This window comes from Ambystoma mexicanum, chromosome 6p (assembly GCF_040938575.1).
Source record: "Ambystoma mexicanum isolate Mex_15411 chromosome 6p, UKY_AmexF1_1, whole genome shotgun sequence".
Classification (NCBI taxonomy): Eukaryota; Metazoa; Chordata; class Amphibia; order Caudata; family Ambystomatidae; genus Ambystoma; species Ambystoma mexicanum.
The window spans coordinates 825,116,133-825,136,667 of record NC_090935.1 but is presented as its reverse complement, the minus strand read 5'-3'; the positions used below and the strand labels follow the sequence as shown (position 1 = coordinate 825,136,667).

Below are 20,535 nucleotides of genomic sequence, written 5' to 3'. Positions count from 1 at the left end.
GATCAGACCCAGGACGGACTGCTGGGACAGCAGATATATCTTTGTGGAGAGCCAACAGTGCAGGGCACTCAACCTATGCGTTTTACATTAGTGGGTATGTTGGTACGAGGACTATTTTTATTTTGAACTATAGACAAGCATGTTAGTTTAGATAGGAAGGGATCCTGCCTTTTAGTAGTAGGGTTAGTGAGAAGTTTTATTTTAATTTAAATAAAACTACAGTGAAAGATGTGTTCTGGCCTGAGTCCTCCTTCTGGCTTGCTACATGGTCTATAAAAAAGAAATCGTCATAGCCAAAAAGCTCTTTAATAGAAATAAAATTGACTTGGTCTTTACAGTAGTTATTGCAATTTGCAACAAACTGGATACCTCTTCTATAATCTCTCCTCAAACTCTGGAAGACACATTAGCGTCTCATTTTTTTGCCAAATTGAAAAATTAGGAACAATCTTATTCTATTCCTTCAAAATGGTCCACACAAAACAAAGAATACAAGAACAATCTACAGCACTGGCCAACACCTTTGATTCTTTCTCTGAAACTGATAGTAATCAGCTCTCATTCCATATCTCTTCTGCTAAATGTTCCAATGGATAGCCCCCCACCCAGAATTGCCTGTGACATATGTACATTACTTTTAGAGAATGCACTTTATCTCTTCAACATATTCCTCTCTCTGGGAGTTTCTCAGAACTCCTGGAAATGCTCTGTTATGGAGACCCTGCACATTGTTGGATCCTTTGGACTTCAATAATTTCCAACCCATCTCCCAGCTTTCCTTTCGTTCCAAACAATTAAAAAGGGTCATAGGAAATCAGATTCAAACTCATGTTGGAAATTCAGTACTTTTAGACGACGCACAACTGGGATTTAGACCCCTATGGAGCACAGAGTTAATCATCACATACGTTCATCCTGGCCTATCGAAGGGTAGTGGTCGAAGTTTACGAAAAGAAGTAGTGGAACTATGTTCTCTACTGCCCTGCCCCCAGTACCCGCAAACCCCATTGCCACATCCTCTTCCACGCACAATACAAAACGCCAAACACATGTGCCTGCTGTTTAAGGGAACGCTCAGTGCAGTGCACTGAAAGTGCAAGTTTAACTTCTTCCTACAGTTTTATTTTACAATGAAACCATACCTGAACAGTTTCTTTTTAAAATAAAAGTATAGCAACAGTAAAACTTAATTTAAACAAGAAGAGGAGCACCGAGCATCAGGGCAGTCGTCTTCAGTGCTATCCCTGTTTAACAGGGTGATCCCCTCTGAGAGGTTTTCCACGATTTCACTAAAGAAAGTGACAATCGACTGTGAAATAGGTTGCAATTGCCAAATTGTACAAGAACATTTTATGAAAAACACCTTAGAAACCATGATTGGTCCTGCAAGAAGATCTGATTTCTAAATAAACTCTTTATAGGGAATATGCAACTACTAAAAGGGACTATAATTCTTTTCCTAAATATATTTCTGCTTCTCTGGACAGAAGATATAGATCTCCATGCTTTTTCGCTATATATTTCTTAGTACTCTAGAGACAATGAAACCCTTTGGGGCATCGGCAAACAAAATAATGGATGCCGGTGTTTGATATCCACCAGAGTACAAACACAGAAACATCGGACTATGGATTGTGAAAAAACATCATTTTATGCTCACACTATTTGAGAAGTTTGTTCCCCATCCACTTTTTAGAAGTTTAAATGTTTTTTTAGGAAGGCATACTATATGGAAAGCAAACATCACTGACATATGCAAGGATTAGATGTCTTGTAATTGTACATGAATTACGAGGACAAAAATATGTATTCAATACTAATGAAGTTAGAACTTCTTTTTACTAGAATTGCATTTGTGGATTGTTATTGTATTGCACCCAGTGCTCCAGATAATATTTTGAAGTGGGGGTACTTTACTCCCTATTTTTTCAAGTTGTTAGTAAAATCATTTTTAGGAAGAAAACATCTAAGTCCATTTCCCAATGGTAGTATTTTATAAGCAAGTACAAATATGTTTTAACTGGAAAACGGAAATATTTTTTAATAATTATTTCTTTGCACCAGACAGATTAAAAGATACACGTTTACTTCTTCCGACCACTCTGTAATAACAGCAGTTTCTTCCTGTGGTACTATGTGCACTGCCGGTCCAAACGTATCCATGGAGCTGTGCGAGTAAAAGCAGGGGTATAAGGTCATATTTGTCTGTTTCCCATTTTTTTTTAAAGTATTTTCCCATTTTTATTTTCTGTGAGTATTGCCTATTTTTATCTGTAGGGCTGATTGCACCTGGAAACTGTTTGAGTGAAACCTTTATGTGAAAGGTTTTTAATAAGCCTTATCACATAAAAAAGATTTCCATCTTGAGTAGGATTACCTTCATTTCCAATTATTAACATATTAAGTATAGGGATGCTCCCTTCAGCAGCGGCTTGTTTTACTAAACTATGGAACAATGATAAACCGGTGCCAATCTAGCATGACAAAGGGGTCATTGTAAAAGAAATTAAAATTTCATCCAGGGGGCCACCAACGTTAGCACTTAAGTGCTGTTTAAGTCCCCTACATGCAATTGTCATCATTTACGAAGTGGCGTAAAACTGAGAATGCTCCGTTCTGTTAAAAAAAAAAAAAACAACAAAAAGTTGCCTGCAATTTACACATTGGTGGCATCGTTATATAATGGACTCCTATGGAATTTGCCTGCTGTTTACGAGGTTGCAATGCCCCACTGGAACCCACTCGTTTTACGTCTGCAAGATAATCTCATGCAGGAGAAAAAACAGTTTCACTTCCAAGGCATAGGAGGAAAACAAAGCCAAAAAGCAAACTCTGCTTTGTTGCCCTCCTACACCTTAGAGGAGCATGAAAATGCCCCGATGTGTAAAATGGTACGTCTTTCCAATAATGGAACATTCCTAGATGATGTAAACCGAAGAAAACTATTTAATTACCACTATTTCTCATCCAATGTCTCAGGAGCAGTATTGTAAAAACATTCCTCATCAATTCATCAAAAGAAACTCAACCACTTGATTGAAATCTTGAGCCAGATTAGACTTTCCTACTGAGAAGTAGGTATTTTATCATTCAGAGATCATTGTGTATTGGTATATTCCTACCATTTAAATTGCAGATTAAAACTGTGCAGTTTTATATAACTATTATCAAATATTAAAATGTGTGTATGGTCATTGCTGAACTACGGTTATCTGTGTTTTCTATATGGCGGCTATGGATGACCATGGGTTGTCAGTAATACCCACAATTTCACTGTTTTTTTAACGCACAAAATGCTTTAAATAAATAATTGAAACATTCAGTTAACCACGTGTAACTTTTCGCAACTAAAGAACAATACGGCATGCAGAAAGAACATTAACAGCATTGTTTTAATATGCTACATTAGTATTGCTGCTAGTTTTAAGCATTGCTGGTTACAGCAAATACAATGTCCAAACTTCCAAAAGGCATGTAGATCCAACATTTAAGCAAGATATCAACATCCTTTAGAAAACACAAATTCAAACTTTTCCTACATGAAGCATCAGTTGGTGTCTCCGGCAAAACATCGCTTAAAGGTGCAGCAATGAAAGTAAGAAATTCATCCACTTGCTTCAGGGACAGAGAGTTGTGCAGAGTCTCTAAGGGGCAGATAGAAGGCACCATGGAGTAAAGCTCGAATCCTGGAAAACATAAAAGAGTATGCTTTTATACAGCGAAACATACCCTCATTTAAACAGGCTAACCATGGTAGAACATGTGAATGAACAAAAACCCTGTTGATTTAATATCCTCAGATGCCAGCACAGAAAAGGTTACTTACCTTAAATAATATTTTTTATGACCAATACATCTTCCTCCCACAGACTCCTGTTCCTGAATAATATATACCCAAGCACGGTCTCTTTGGGAATATTGTTTAACAGCCAGCACTCCTGGGCCCCCTAAAATCACTTATACTGGGCAGTGGACATAGCATGCAGTCATGGCAAGCAGTGACCTTACCCAGGCAAAGGCCTTTGACCATGCACCAGGTCCTCCAAACTGATCTGTAGAAGCCACATTCCCACTGCATCACCCACACTGACCACATATCCATGCCGTGCCCCGCCCCCAGCTTGCCATAGTAGCCACTGCGCCTGGCTTGCAGCCAGACCCAGCTCATGTTTGCAGAACTGGCCCGCAATCCCTGGATCTAACAGGTAAAATTGTCATTTAATTTTTAAATCTGGGGGTATATTACAAACCCTCTGGACACCAACTCACCCTCCTTGGGTGGAGGAGACCTGGAGAGAGCTGCAATTCACTCGCTGAGGGTGTAGTGGACCAAGACCCCTTGCTGGCATGCAGTTGAAATGACCCTTTTTGTCTTTTGGGCACATATTGTCGCACTCCGGGCACCCCGATCTTACCCAGATTTGGACGATCATCCATGAAACATGGCAGTCAATGGTGCCTGTTCAGTATCCCAGAAAAATAGGTTTGCCCCCTTTAAACCAACCAGAAGAGCTGCCTTTGAACAGCCAATCTGGATGACCTATGCTGGTAATCTGTGGTGCTGGGTCCTGTCTGCAGACACAAATAGGCCAATCAACTCCCCGAAATGCCTGTGTGTGCTCTTGGATAGTATGAACAGGTCTACATATTTGCTAATGTGATTTCTGACACTATGGGCATGATATAAAATAAGCCACTGGAAAGAGTTGCACCAAACCACAGTCAGATCTTAGAGGGGCTGAACGGAAGGGTCAATGAACAATCTGGATAGGAATAACTTCTCTATTAGAGGGAACATTACCAAAGGTAAGAAACCTGTTTTGCTAATAGCGATCTTGCTGGTACAGATTACTTACCTTGTGAAATACTCCCTAGGATGGTAGACCGGAAGAGAGTGGGGAATCTGCGCCTACAACTGAATTTTTCCAGCACACAATGATCAAACCGGGCATACTCACCCTAATGGAATACAAGCATTGATGCTTTGCAAACAAATGCGAGGAACCCATGTTGCTGCCTGACAAATATCCAGAATGGGCACATATATCCAGAATCGGCACATCATGCCACTGACCCAAAATAGCTGTTTGGCCCTACAAGTAGTTTGGCAGGACAGTCCTTACCTCCTAAGGTTTAACACTGGTATGCAAAGACAATCCAAAAGGGGTGAAACTTGCATAACAACAGCCTGCCTTTGTGCGGACGTGCAAATACAAACAATTGCTCATAAAGGCAAAACTCTTGTTCGAGTCTAAAAACTGTGCACTCGCTTTTGGTCGAGCAGACAGAAAGGCAAAACAATCCTCCTTGGAAAGGTGAAGAGGTGGAAAGGAGACTGAAGTATGATCTTATGGAAAAGATTACATTCTATGACAAACAGAGGAAGGAAGGGCAGTCTAACTTCCAAGTGTGACCTTCTCCCTAAGGAACACCTGAAAAGAAGGGTTCTCTGAAAGCTCACTAAAAAGCATCTATCAGATGTAATTGCAATAAAAAAGATCACCTTTAAAGTGAACATTTGCAGGGGCATGGCTAGCCGTGGACACTGTCGGATGCCTCTACGGTGAGCTCCTGCAGCCAAGCCTGTTCCATGGGCCCCTATCCTCTCTGAAATGCCAGATTCCTCCTGAAATACAAGTGAGTGGTGCCAGAACCCGTTGCCCTGACCCCCCAGAAAGTCTGGGGGAGGAGGGTTGCCCACGTGGAGGTACGAATTTGCTGCCCAAAAGTGCAGCCCTATTGAATCCAACATGGCGGCTGGGTACGGCACCGGCCGCAGTGCCAGGACTCAGCGTGCGGATGTCATCCACCAGTCTGGACGGAGTTCTACAGTGGGGGGAGGAGGTGGCATCAGCGGTATCCCGGTCCATTGCTGGAGCGGGGCATGTGGCGACTTGCGGCCCCCCTGCTATGACTGCAGGAGCGGGCCTGGTCATGCGGCATGGGACCTGCAACTGCAGCGGGCTGTCCCCCGTCCAGCCGGAGTATAACGAATGCAGGCTGTCACAGACATCAGTCAATGGGATCCCGGCGGATCACCTTGTGAGGGTCCTGATCCAGCAGTTTAGCGCACCTCCCAGACAGATTGCACTGGCATGCACAGTGCTGACACAACAGCTACATGAGGCTGTATTGTGTGGCAGTAGAATAGATGTGGATGCTCCTACAAGTTGGAGGTGGCGGCACCCGCACCTTATTGGCCACAGACATTGAGTACGTTTGTAACAGGGGGAGAACGGTATGTGTGCAGGAGACGCTGGTAGACAAGTACAGCCTAAGAGAGTGATAGATGGCCGGTGGAGAATCTTATTGGGGGACTATGAGCAATCTAAGACATAAGAGATGCCCTTCCAGCTGAGAATTCACTGACTCCATTCAAGAATATTGGAATAGATCATCGGGAGGCAGATACATGGCGAGCTACAGAGACACAGCGCCTTCTTCAGCTTAGCCTGGCCCCTTTTCCAGCCCGTAATGAGCCCATACATTCTTTGGGGGCAGCAACAGTGATTGTGGTACTCTGAGGCTGTGAGGCGTCAAGTGAGGCATGAGCAAAGGAGGCAAGGGCGGCTGAGATATGGGGGAGTTAGTAGCCTGATGCAGGTCCTACCAGGCCTAGGACTAAGGAGGCCCCAGCATACAAGCAAGTACACACATCCTTGCAGAGGTAAGTGGGGCTGGTTGGAGTGACAGCTGCAAGGTGGGTGCACAACCTCTGCATAGTTAGCAGAGCAGAGGCCTAACTGAGGGGTCACAGGAACACTTGCTTATAATTCTCTGGTGTCTGGTATATTTTGACCCCTGGGATCTGCCATGGCGAAGCAATCGCGAAGCAGAAGGGACCCATGTCGGGGGACATAAAGGCACTCATGCAGGGGTCCGATGGGCAGAAGCGCCCGCATCAGCTGACGGCGGCCCAGGGACACTTGCCCCCCCTTTCCCAAACGGAGATCGATGACCCAACAACAATGACATTTGATCTAATGGCAATGCTGATGGAACTCAAGAAAGGTATTAAGGACAGCGCGGCTGACCAAGCCATTGCAGATCTCAATAAAAACGTGCTTGCGATGGTGAGAAAGATGGATGAAGTGGAAACTGCATTATGTGAGCAGGGCCACAATCACAATGAATTGGCACGGCGAGTGGGCACCTTGGAGCAGCAGACGGAGTTGGTCCTTAACAAGTAGGAAGATGCCGAAAATAGATCCCGGCGGAATAACATACGCATCCCTGGGATCCCTAAATCAGCGCCAGATGCAGATCTACAGAAATATGTGGCAGCGTGGTTCCAAAGTCTTCTGGATTCTCCAGCGGAGCGGTAGATCATCATGGACTGGACCCACCGCGTGTACTCTTCTTATCAGCTGAGCAGGAACTTGGCTCCTGATGTCCTGACTAGAGTTCATCTGTTTCAGGTGAAGGTGGAAATTATGAGAGCGGCGAAAGCGGGAGCTGGTGAGGTTCTGTGATACCCCACTGACACTCTTCCAGGACTTAGCCCAGGTGATATTGCTTAAACGGAAGCAATTGCAGATGGTCGCTGACTGGCTCAAGTCCAAGGGCATACGTTAACGATGGGACATTCCCATGCGGTCTACGCATTGAGTGGCAAGGCCAACTATTCACTATTTCCAATGAGGAGGAAGCAACGGAACTGATGGAGGGGGACGGAGATCCACGTCCCAAAGAATCGGAGCCTGACCTGTGCGATAACTTGAATGCTACACCACTACCAAAGAAGGAAGAGATGGAAGATAGGATGCCCGCACCCAAAAGGGAGGAGTGGGGGAGGCCGAAGTGCAGCCCCCATCTGATCAGCAACAAATGAGGCCTGATGCGGATGCCACGGTGGGCCAGACGCAACTGAATGTGGCCTGGGAGGCTAACTCATCTATTGGACAGAACATGGCTGGCATCACTCTAGGATGGGATTATTTCGGGGTTTCTGTTATGAGGGAAGTAATCTGAGGAAGAGGGCGGGGGGACAGGACTTGTGGGATGCTGGAAAGGAGTCCCATTTACCCTGGGTGGTTAGCTAGAGCTTGGTGGCAGGATACGACATCCTTTATGTTGGGTTTTGAAAGTTTAATGGGAGCTGGGGGGAGGGCGATTACCTTGTTTTTTTTTTACAATTTAGGGTATGGTAGTGGTATACAAGAGTGATACATTTCCAGTGATAGCATCCTACGACTAAAAAAGAAGAAATTTAGAACAGAGATGCACAGCCACCTTCTGACTGAATACTTGAAGAAAAAAATCATCCCAATAGGCTTTTTGGTTCTTAATGAACCCTGCCTGTTTGTGGATGATGTTGAATATAAGAATGCATTCTCAGGCATTGGTACAAAATGCAGCAGAGATTGGATGCTTCTCACAATTAATACAGCCTTGAAAAAGAGTCTAATTGTTGAAGAAGAAAACTTGCTTTCTCAACAGATACTACTATCTAAATATTAAAGAACAACTGGAAACCATAGAAAAAGAAGTTAATGAATTTATTAAGATCACCATAACTAAAAAAAAATGGAAAATTTTGTAAAAGACAAAGAATTTTTCCAAAGAGGCGGCATACCCCTATTTGAGTGCCGAGTATCAAGGACACATGCATTGGAAGGACCATGACAACAATATATTAGGCACACCCATACTGAAAAAACGGGTTACCTTCTCGGATACTTCATGATAGAGATAGTGGTCAAAGAGGCAGAAGAGGGAATCAAAATAATTTTAGACAACGGAACAGAGGGCATATATACGTTGAGGAAGGAGGGGTCGTCAGAATTTCTATCCTTACTACCCCCATTTTGGTTACCCACAGGGGTTTAATACTCAGGTACAAGTACAACCGTATCCCCCTCAGGAACTCCCTTTTCCACCCCAACAACTAGACACGCCCCCGTTACAAAACCTTTTCGAGACGCGAAGGAGGGCATACATAAGATAATTTTGCCATCCGCTGTTTACAATCTCTCTGACAAAGTTTTGACGGCTGAAGAAACTTTGATCTTTGAGAAAGGCTTCTCATTTATTCCCATGAGAGATCTGAGCCAGATGGAGTTGGAAATAGAATTACAGGCATTCCTAAGCAAAATAAGACTAAAAGATTTCTTTGGAGTAGAAAGAATTGGGTAATTGCCAGTTGACTCTAATACCCCTTTTAAACCATCATCTTCTTTTACTCCGACTGCACAAATGATTTCTAAAGAGACTGACTTTTGAAAAGGTGGTTTTACGGGATTTCAACAGAATTTATGATAAGAACAGAGACAAAATACCTAAACGCAGCTATAATTTTTCTAAGGCAGATTGGAATGGTTTGAAGAGCCTAAGAGAAGACAAAACTGTGGTTATAAAAAAAAGCAGACAAGGGAGGAGGTGTAGTCATTTGGGATGCTATAAGGTACGACCAGGAAGTAATGAGGCAGTTAAACAACACAGAGATATATGTCAAATTATGAGGGGACCCCACAGAGTCGATTTCAAAAGATATTCAAATGTTATGCAATATAGCCTTAGAAAGAGGGATCCTAAATACTAAAGAATTTCAATTTTTGACTCACACGAAAACTAGGACTCCTTTAATTTAGGTTCTGCCAAAAATACACAAAAGCACCAGCAAGCCCCCGGGCAGACCCATTGTGTCGCTTTGTGGCTCTATTTTAGAACACAATGGGCAGTATTTAGACTAGTTGATGAACCCCTTGGCCAAACAAACACCCACGTATTTGGCAGACTCTACTGATGTCATAAGGGCCATTGAACATCTGGCCTTTAACACAGATTGCGATTTATTAATCACCCTTGATGTGGAATCGTTATATTCCACTATTCCACAAATAGACTCCCTCAGAGTGATTAAGAAATTCTTAGACAAAAGAGTGGATAGCGACAAAGTTCCTACTACTTTCTTAGTAGAATTATTGGACATTCGACTTACCAAAAATGTATCTAGACTCAAGAATTCGTACGTTATGCAAATCAAAGGGACAGGGAAGGGTGGCTGCATTTGCCCCCACCTATGCAACACTATATATGTGGGATTTTGAGGAGTGTAATATCATGGCTGACACCATTCCCTTTAAGAAGGCATTGAAATTTTACAAAAGGTATATTGACGATATACTCATAATATGGGATGGCAAAGAAGGTAATCATCAGGCCTTTTTTGAGTGGTTAAACCAACTAAATTCACCATGCAAACAAATCAGAAAGAGATTCCATTTTTGGATTTCCTTATCAAAGCAGAAGGTGGTGAACTTTTGGTAGACCTGTATAGGAAGGATTCAGCTAGGAATAGTATTCTGCACCATGAAAGTTTTCATTCCCAAGGGTTGAAATCAAATCTCCCATATGAACAGTTTTTGAGAGCTCCTGAAATTGTTCCAAACTAGAACATTTCTTGAATAGTCTGATATTACAGAAAAAAGACTGAAGGAAAGGAGGTAATCCTGTCAAATTGTTGACAAAATAAAAAAAAGAGACAGGTATCAACATCAGGATGAGTTGCTCCTGAAAAAGGACAACCACCACAAGCCCACCAACGAAAATTTAGTGTTTGCTTTAACATATAATTAAAATCACAAAAAAATAAAATCAATTATAGCTAATGATTGGCATTTGCTCCAATTGAATATTCCTAAATTAAGTAAACCTATGTATGCCTTAAAAAAAGGAAAAAACATAAAAGAGTGGGTGTCCAAAGCTGATAGGAATACTATACAAGACAAACAGCTGTCTATTACTGCCACATGGGGGATGCCATGTATTTTAGGACACTACCCATGCAGAGGCTGCTGCAATTGTGCTCTAACCACAGCAAACGCCAGCGTTATCATAAACAAAAGAAAATGGATGTTAAGAAACCATACTACATGCAAAAGTAATAATGTCATTTATGCTATCACATGCCCGTAAAACAAAAGATATATTGGAAAGACGTCAAGGGCAGTTAAGCTCAGAATCACCGAGCATTAATCAAAAATCAAGAATAAACAGCTAAATTCACCACTTGTGGTACACATTCTTAGAGTACAATCATGGCCCTGAAGACCTAAAGTGGTGGGCAGTTGAAAAAGTTATGGCCACAGATGCAGCAAATACCGCAAACAGGTTGTCGCAAAGAGCAATGGGGGCTGTACCATACCCAGAGCTATACAAATGATCTCAATTTACAAGAAGAATGGAGCCAATCCAATAGATAATGCAGTATGGCACGCTCTAATGTTTATCTAACAAAAGAACTCGGTTGGTGGTCTATGTCTATTCAGCTCGATGTCGCAGAAACAACGAATGGGCTGGTTACATACACAAAAAGCATTCAAACAGATCATAACATTAGCTGCCCGAGTACCATCCAACATATGAGTCCGACAGGTCATGCTTTGGAGACCAGGTGAGTTATTTTCTCTTTTTTATTTTTGACACCATTCAAATTTTGTTCAATTTTTTTATTTTATTTAAAAAAAAATTGTAACAAAATTGGTATCTTTTATCAAAGGATACTGCATTGAAATGTATTTTATTTTTTCACAATCTCACAGATGAGGTTTGTATTTGGCTAACTTTCGCCCACTGCCTAACGCAGCGTTTATCTACAGTCACTTCTCTATGATTATAATGAGAGGAGGACACTCCTACAATACATCGAGGAACCATTAAAGTCCTATTTCTATTGCTGCTTCCAAGAATCAGAAGTCGTTCAACGGACTCTATGATTCTGCAAGCATAGGCATTTGTTGGGACCACGCAGCACTGACCGGCTGCACAGATACCGGCCCGGTGGAGAAATAGACCCGGACTCTGACGGTCAGGCCGCTCTGCCCTTCGCTTTTACAATCCCGCGACAGCAGCCACTAACTTTGCTTGCAGACTAATATGGGGGTTTCTCTTCTTTTGTTATGTACCTTCAGCTAAGAAGGCCTGGATCCTCGGATGGAGAAACGCATTGTAGGCAGCCCCAGATTTTCAAAAACACCTGAAAGTACAAAGCGCTTCCGTTTGTTGGGGTAATGTTTTTATCACATTTCACAGTGAACCAGCTGGAAAAATATCCTGTTAAACAAAGGGTTCAAAATGTGTTATATTTTGTCTATATAGAGAGACGAATTCGGAATTTAGAACATCAGAGGCCCCATTGGAATCACCAGCATTTTCCGATTTGAACTAATGGAAATATGAAAGAACATCTATGGGGCATAATAAGGTATTAATAACCATTATTTCATAGCAGTGAAAATGTTGCAAGTTATTTAATGATACATGGAACTATCTGTTGGAGACCATTCTTATGTGTATTTAGAGAGAGAATTGGAGTTGAGCTACTTGCCTTTTTTGGCTATGTTGAAGACTGAATGTTGTAAGCTCTAAGTTGACTAGAGTTTTTTTAATTTGGATCATTTGGGGTCTCTAAGGTGCCTACAAAAATGAACAAATGGCTGACCTCAATGCTGTATTTAGAATATCAGCACTACACCTTGAAGTTCTAAAAGAGGTCCTTTCCCACAAAAGAACCTGGGTTTTGAGCACCAAAAAGTAATGTGTTGCTCCCAGTTAGTATAAACAAAATAATTAAAATAGTATGATGGAGAGGAGAGGTAGACTGCATTTTTTAATCACATTTTATGTATTTTTACTCGTTTTTTTTTAGTAATGCAAAAAAGCCTCAGATCAACAAATTGGGCTAAATCCACAAATCCCAAAGACGTTGACCAGTGGTTTATAAGAACTTTAACCAATTGATGTCAAGTCGAAACTATTAATTAAGGGAGGTCCTAGAAAGAAAAGTATTGTCAGATGCGTTTTGGACACCTATAGTTGATGTATAATTGTGGATCACCAGTGTGAGATGATCTAGAATATGGAAAATCAGGAGATATTGATGTTTAATCATGGACTATCAATAGGAGCCATATCGATTATATTAGTACAACTGTAAGGTAATAAGGTAATTAAGATAAACTAACAGGCAACATATGCTCTGTCTTTTGCATTTACAATGCCTTTTTTGCACAAATTATGCAGGGTTTGCACACACAAAATGGTTACTGGTTTGATGAATTGAATTGTAGAATTGTGTGATGTATACTGTTTTAACCAGCTTTTTATGAAGTAATAATAAAATGGAATGATTTACTAACAATGCAGTTCTAGTCTCCTCACCAGATCATACAGTTGTGAAACACAGCAGAGTTGTTTCCTTTCCATAGGGCATAATATTTGTCTAATATAGTTGGTATACAAGAGTCCTTGTCACAACTATGGAGGGGGTCTCTATTGAGCTTCACAGGGGTACTAAGGATTGTAGCTGGATTATGACTGAGCTGCAAACGATCTCCTTGAACGTTCAGGGTCTAAACTCGCAGATCAAGAGACAATCAATCTTGAGGCGTTTGACAGAGTTGCGCGCCTCTGTGGTCTGGCTACAAGTGACACATTTGCTCCCCAAGGATAAGCCCCATATGAGACACAAAGCATTCCCCACACAGTTCTTTGCGTCCAGTGGCCCTAAAAAGAGGGGAGTAGTGATCCTGATCGCAAAGGACACAGGGCTCAGTAAACAATTCCTGTATAAAGAACCAGAAGATCGCTGTTTGGTCCTGGAGGAGGGGCCAACTGCTGGGACACTTGGTTACTGTGATAGTGATATATGCACCTAATGAGAAACAGGATCATGTTTTAACATGTCTGTTCAGTAAGCTAATGGAGTGGTGTGTGTGTAAGGTGTTGGTGGGGGGGATATTAATTGTGTAATGAACTCTTCCGTGGATAAAACTCTTCCACACACACTTAATAATGGTAGGCATAGATAGGTGATAGCAGGCTTTTAGAGAACTGCATCTCATTGAAACCAGTTGATTCTTTCATCACCAGGACCGGGCATACACACACTACTCCAGAGCACACAAAGGTTTCTCGCGAATGGACATATTAGTGTCAGGTACCTTTATCTCACATATGATAGAAATAGAGATTGGGGCGCAATATCTGACAAACCATGCCCCGGTTATCCTCTGGGCTAAACCTCTGGCACCTCTACTGTAGGTCCATACACCTTTGTGGTTGAATGACCTGCTATTAAGAGACCTTGCTTTGAGATTCCATATGGAAACGACTATGTGAAATTACTTTCGGGAAAACTATACTGGTGTGGTAGATTGGCGTACCGTCTGGGATGCCAGCAAGACCGTGATGAGGGGAGTTTATCGCCCAAACTGCAGCTTTCTGGAGGAAAAAGGAGCTCCAGAGTGTGGGGTTGGTACAGGAGGCAGAGGGCTTGCATAAATCCTGGGGTTGAGACGAGCCCCCACCACTGCTAGCAGCTTGGTGAAAACCCTGGGAGCTGAAGAAAGCCCGAATGGCAGGACCTTGAATTGGTAATGGTGTTGACCCATCACAAACTTCAGGTTCATCCTATGCTTTAAATGAATCAGTACATGGAAGTAGGCATCCTGAAGGTCTAGGGAAACCAACCAGCCTGCAGATTGAGGGCTTGTAGAATCTGGGCTAGAGGAGGTATCTTAAATTTGTCCTTGCGTAGGAACAAGTTCAGCAGACGCAGATCTGGGACGGAGCGCAAGCCCCCATCCTCCTTTGGCACCAGAAAATAGGTAGAGTAGACAGTGTCCCTCGCTCTGAGCATGGAACTATTTCAATAGCACTTTTCGATGGAAGCTGACAGAGCTCCTCCAGTAGAACGGGGTCCGGAGACAAAGGAGTGGTCTGAGGACCCTGGTCTGGGGTGGCGTTGAAGGAATGAAAGGCAATATCCCTGCTGAATGACCTGTAAGGCCCAAGTGTCAGGCGTGGTCTTCGACCATTCCGGGCTAAAAGGAGAAAGCCCCCCCGGCTCTCACAGGTGATGAATGGCAAACCCAGTCACTGAGATTTGGCGCCTTGGGGTGCGTCAGACAGCGGCTGCTGTAACGGCCACTCACTGGGTGCCCCTCCATCTCCCGCTCAGAAAACATCTACCCTTTCATCTTCCTGGGGCAGACTGACCACGGCCCCTCTGGGTGAATGTGTGAAAGGGACAAAAAAAACCTGCCTGAGACGATGTCTGAGAGGAAGGCTATTGCAATGCTAGCCCCAAAGACTTGGAAGTCAACGTGGACGAATGAACCTTCTGGAGGGTGTCGTCAGCCTTAGCTCCAAAAAGGTTATGGCCGTCAAGAAGCATATACAGTCTGAACTCGATGTCCGTCAAGAATCATATACAGTCTGAACTCGAGGTCCGCCTCAAAGCCTGATGTCGTTAGCCACGAGTGGCACCAGACCACAGTGCTTGTGGCCATGGCTCTTCCCATACAGTCGGCCATGTCCAGTTGTGATGGTAGCATCTGACGTGCCGCCTCCTTGCTGTCGGGGACTAAGGACTGAAAACCGTCACTCATCTCTCCCCCCGGGACATACTCCGCCGAATTGACCACCAAAGTCCAAAGGCTGAAGGATAACTTTGCCATGCAGCAAAGGTGCATTCACACCCCGCAGTGCAAGACTGTTCAACGCGAACATCTTCTTGCTCCATGTGTAAACCTCTTACTTTCCCTGTCTGCTAGAAGGGACGGGAAGATAGAGGTCTTCAGGCTAGCCGTAGCGGCTTTCACTACCAAGTTCTCAGGCGAAGAATGGGAAGAAAGGCTGGATCTGACGGTGTGGGATGGTGTTTCATTGCCAAATCTCTGTCCACTGCCGGAAAAGATGCAGGTATCTCCCACACCTCCAGTACGGGGGCAGCTACTGCCACATTGAAGGGCAGGAGCGTGTCCTTCTTGCGGGCATCATCCAGAATATCACAAAGTTTGTACTTAACCTCGGGGCATGGCTAGCAGCCATGGAGTGAAGCAAATCTTCTCGAGTGCTCCCGCACGATCATACATTTGATAACAGTTTCAGAGCTGTAAAGGAGCGTTTCGCCCTGCACGTTACTACTACTTGAACCGAAGCATAGCGGAAGTCAGAGGGGGTTGAGATGCCAAGCAATTGAGGCACAAGGGTGGCAGATGTCAGCCTCGAGAGTTGGAGACTAGCACCTCCAAGATGGCGGCTGCAACATGTACACTCAATAAGGTGCGCTAAGCTAAAGAGCACTGGGGATCAGCTATAGGAGGGATGGACACAGCAAAGCGTACAAGCCTCTGCACCCTGCTGGTGTGCTGGGCAGATCCTGCGGAGACTGGTGGCCAGTGCGCCGGCAACAATGAGACTCAAACCACAGGGGCTGCAGACACCCCCGCACCCCTCTGTCCCCTCTTCTGTCTCCCCTGTGCCATGGCTGCGGAAGGTACGCACAAGCCTGGCAGGGCCTGAGGAGAAGCACAGGAGATTGCGGTGAACGCTGCTGGGGGCATGGAAACACTGGGCAAGCCCGGGCACATATATGAGCGTGCTGGCGGCCGGACGAATTCCTAGGAAGATCATGGTTCACAGGCTCCTGCTTGCGGCTAGGGACGGACACCAGTGAAGCAGCAAATATTCTTTCCTTACGTTGCAGAGAGACGTCACAGGCCTTGCTGACCCGGGGGGCTGGGTCGCTCAGAGGCCCCTGGGACAACAGGAGAAGCTGGAAGGGGAGCTAGAGTCCATTGGATTGGATCAGTGGCTGTGAGGACGGGTGGAGACAGCAGGTCTGAATTCAGAAACCCAGCAATCAGAAGACACACACCAGAGGGAGCCCTTGTTGAATCAGAGGGTCGGTTCCAATACATCTGACTAACATCAAGCATTGGTTGGCAGGTGTGTACTGCCTACCACTGACATTGTGCCTGACCCTTCTGTGAGCCACCAGATGCACCGCTGCACTGCTCGGGGGATACCGCCACGACAGGTACGCAGCGCATAGACACTGAGTTCAGTCATAACTGCACCTGCTTTGGCAAGGCACCACAGAAGCAAAAGGGCAGGTGTGCTGGCTGTGTGCAGTGTATGGCGGGTGAGGAATGGTGGAACAGGGAGACACCCGCGTTGCACAGTGGCAGAAGGAAGTGCAAGGCCAGTGCAGCGGTCTCAGCCGACACACAATTAAGGTGGCCGAGAGATGCCTGGTTCCAGGGTGCGGGGTATATTGGGAGATTGCTGGCCTGAAGTGGAGCGCGGTGCTAAGACCTAGACGGGACGAGCAGAAGGTGGGGAGAAGGAACACACTCCAGGTGGACACTAGGGAGTGTGACCCACAACAGACAGTTAGACCTGGCACAAACATTGCTTTTCGATGGCAGAGAAAGGCCGGAAGGGGAAAGGCAGATAAACCGTCATGGCGGCTTACACACAGAAAGAATATGGCAACTTGAGACAGAAGGGGGAACAAGCAGGGGCTGCCTCAGCACCGCAGGTGACTACACAAGAAGGTGGTCCCATTTTGGTGGCTATAGATATGTTGAAAACGCAACTGGAGTATAAAATCAACGCACTCATTGTGGACGTGGGTCTGCTCCGACAGGATGTACGGGCACTGGCGGATCTTCTGGGAAAAGCAGAACAGCAAGTATAGGATAACACAGCAAACATAGCCAGCACGCGGACCCACGTGTGGACCTGATAGACAAGGTGAAGGCTCTGGAACACTGCAAGGAAAATGCAGCAGGGACGGCCTGCAGGAATAATATTAGGATACTCTGACTCCCCGAAGGGGAAGAAGGAAGAAAACCTACGGAATAGGTCAAGAATATGCTGTTGCAGGAGATGGGATGTAAGGAAGGCAAAGGGTTTGAAAAACACCTATCTAATGCTCCATCTACAGATGGGAGCAAGCTACAACCATCAAATAATAATAACATAGTCCTACTAGTGTATTGTCGAAAGTAAAAGTGCCTATACTAATAAACCTATTGCCAATCCTTACCTCTAAATACAAATAGTGTGGGAAACAGTGTGGGCGAACAATTTTATGAAAATGAAAGAAGTGGTCACAAAATGATATGTCAGGATGCTCAGGACGTTGGCCTCCCTTCCCCACGTTTCCAGCATGGGACAAGGCGATGCACTTGAGCTTAGCACAGTCTCTGGCTTATCTACCATTAGGATACAGTTCAATCATTAGCATCAGGGCCTCCCGTGACCAAGTCTCTTCGCCTTTCAAAGTCTCTTCATTCAGAGGGCCTGATGCGACAAACAAACGCTAAGTTCTTTTCCTTGTTCAGATTTTCACAATTACTCAATTTCTTAGGCGATTCATTATTCACCTCGGATCCCACTCAGCTGGGCTCAGATCCTCTCAACACAATTTTCGTAAATTCTTTATGCATCCAATTTCTCGTAGGATATTCTTTCTCAGGTAACTTGGATCCCCCTCAATCGGGCTTAGATCCCTTTAACACAATGTTCAATTAGTCTCCCTCCGCCGGGCTCAGACTCATTTCAATTGCCTATATAACTTTACACAAACTTGCTTTAACCAAAAGCTTTTAGTTGATCTCCCTCTGCTGAGCTCGGACCAACTTCACATACTTTCTCATCAATTATCGAAAACTTTGGAATGTGCACAGGGTTTTGCGTGACTCGCTGCAGGACCACTTCAATTTCTCAATTCTTTATCACTCTTCACATTTGTCACCTTTCAGCTGGATACCTAACAGAGATTTTCGAATGAGCACCCACGTGGTGCCAGACAACTCTGTTTACGGTATCTTATCTTGGCTTCAAAGTTCAATCACTCATCTGCTGTAAATAAAGGTGTGCAGTAAGCGGGAGGCAGATATGGCGAGGGCTTTCACATCTGCGAAATGGAAAAGGGCACTGCTTTACACCAAATAAGTATCAAGGAACGCCAGATTCAAACTCACCCAATTGTATGTTGCTCATAGAGCATATATGACCCCACACAGGGGTTGTTCGTATTTTCCCTGCTTACACAGTGGCAGTGCAGCAGGAGCTGAGCACCTTTTTGGGGATGCGAAACACACCGTATGATATGCTATATCCCACCTGCCTCAAGATTCAGCATAATAACAAATCCTTTATTTTTCCACAGTCCCGGAGGAAGTAGTATTCTATATAGACAGACATATCTTGCTGCGTCTGTCCAGGCCGCAAGGCTCCCCAAGTGATTTTGTATGACTCTTGATGTGGTCTAAGATCCTGTTGTTGATGGGTAGATGGTATTATGCTTGGTTGTGGACCAGCGGGATGCATAACCATCCTAAAACCGTCAGGGCATGTTGGCGGCCCACTCTGCATGGAAACAAGTTGTCCCCCTTGCAGGTGCAAATGGTTGGTTTTGTGTTAGGGGTGGGGAGAGGAGGGTTGAGAATGGCCCATGTGTGGGGGCTGTCAAGGAAGGGGTGGAGGGTTTATCTGGGTAAGAAATGACAAATGGCACTTGGTCACAATTTACGGGAGGCTGACGGAGTTGGATTTTAGCTTGGAGGCTGATATTTGTGTAATAAGTTGTGTATGGCACAGACCAGTGAGTTCAGTTTGCAAGTTAAATTACCAAGCTGGAATGTCCAGGGATTGGGGAACCCGATTAAAGCACGCAAGATCATGGCCTACGCAAATGGGAAGGGGGCTAATATTTTATCTCTGCAAGAAATGCATATGCTGGCTAAGCAGGCAGAGCTGCTCGCACCGGTGTGGGGGTAGAGTATGATATGATATGTCATTTATAACGCTCCTGTACACAAGTGTTTACAGGCAAAACAAGACAAGAGGGGGCAATAGAAGGAGGACAAAACAACAATATTACTAGGCCTTGTGCCATTTAGATTGCGCAAGTGCAGGGGAGAGGGATGGGGGAAGTGCCAGAGCAGAGAGGGGAGTGGGGGGAGAAGTGCAGGTATTCAATAAGTGCAGCCGGGGTGGCTCATAAGAGCAGATAGAGAAGGGACAGTAGGGTTACAGATACAGGCCCTTAAGTGCAAGGGCAGCCGGGAGCCAGTGCGAGGGCGGCTGGTCATGCAGGAGCCTGGGTCCGAGTTCAGTGTGGGGCCAGGTGACCAGTGCGCAGAGCAGTCAGGGACATCAGCAAGGGAGAGAAGGAGAGAAAGCGGAAGCGAAAAGGAAGTTCTTGAGTTGCTTCCGGAACCGGAGGTGGTTCTGCTCAAGTTTGAGAGAGGCAGGGAGGCTGTTCCAGAGGGAGGCCCCAGCCGAGGAAAGAGATCTGCCCTCAACTCTCGTCTTGGAGAAGCGACTGGCCCTCAGAGAGTTGGAGGCGGATGAGTGGAGAGCTCAGGAAGGAAGAGGTTTAGGAAGAGAAAGGCAGAGGTAGTGCGGTCCCAGGCCCCAGAAAGCCTTGTGGATGATGCAAATGGTCTTGAACTTGATCCTTGCAGCCACAGGGAGCCAGTGAACATATTTCAGAGCTGGAGAGATACGATCCCTGGGCTTGAGGCCAAGGACTAGTCTTGCAGTCATGTTCTGGATAAGTTGTAAAGGTTGAAGGGTGAAGACAGGCAGATTTAGAAAGAGGCTGTTGCCGTAGTCCAGCCTAAAGAGGAATACCTCTGAGGAGGTGCAGCTGATAGTGTGACTTCTTACAGACGTCAGATGTGAGGAGAGGAGGAGAGGGTGGAGTCGTAGACAACACCATGGTTCTTAGCC

General features: G+C 44.8%; 1 protein-coding gene across 1 annotated transcript in view; it reads right to left on the bottom strand.

Annotated features, from left to right (window-relative positions):
• The window catches only part of PPIP5K2 (diphosphoinositol pentakisphosphate kinase 2), a 2,362,281-nt gene that overhangs the window by 208,290 nt on the left and 2,133,456 nt on the right, over window positions 1-20,535 (bottom strand). Inside the window, exon 32 of the mRNA XM_069625464.1 lies at window positions 3,540-3,686. Within this exon, the coding sequence (XP_069481565.1) occupies window positions 3,540-3,686 (147 nt within the window). The remainder of the gene's footprint in view (window positions 1-3,539; window positions 3,687-20,535) is intronic.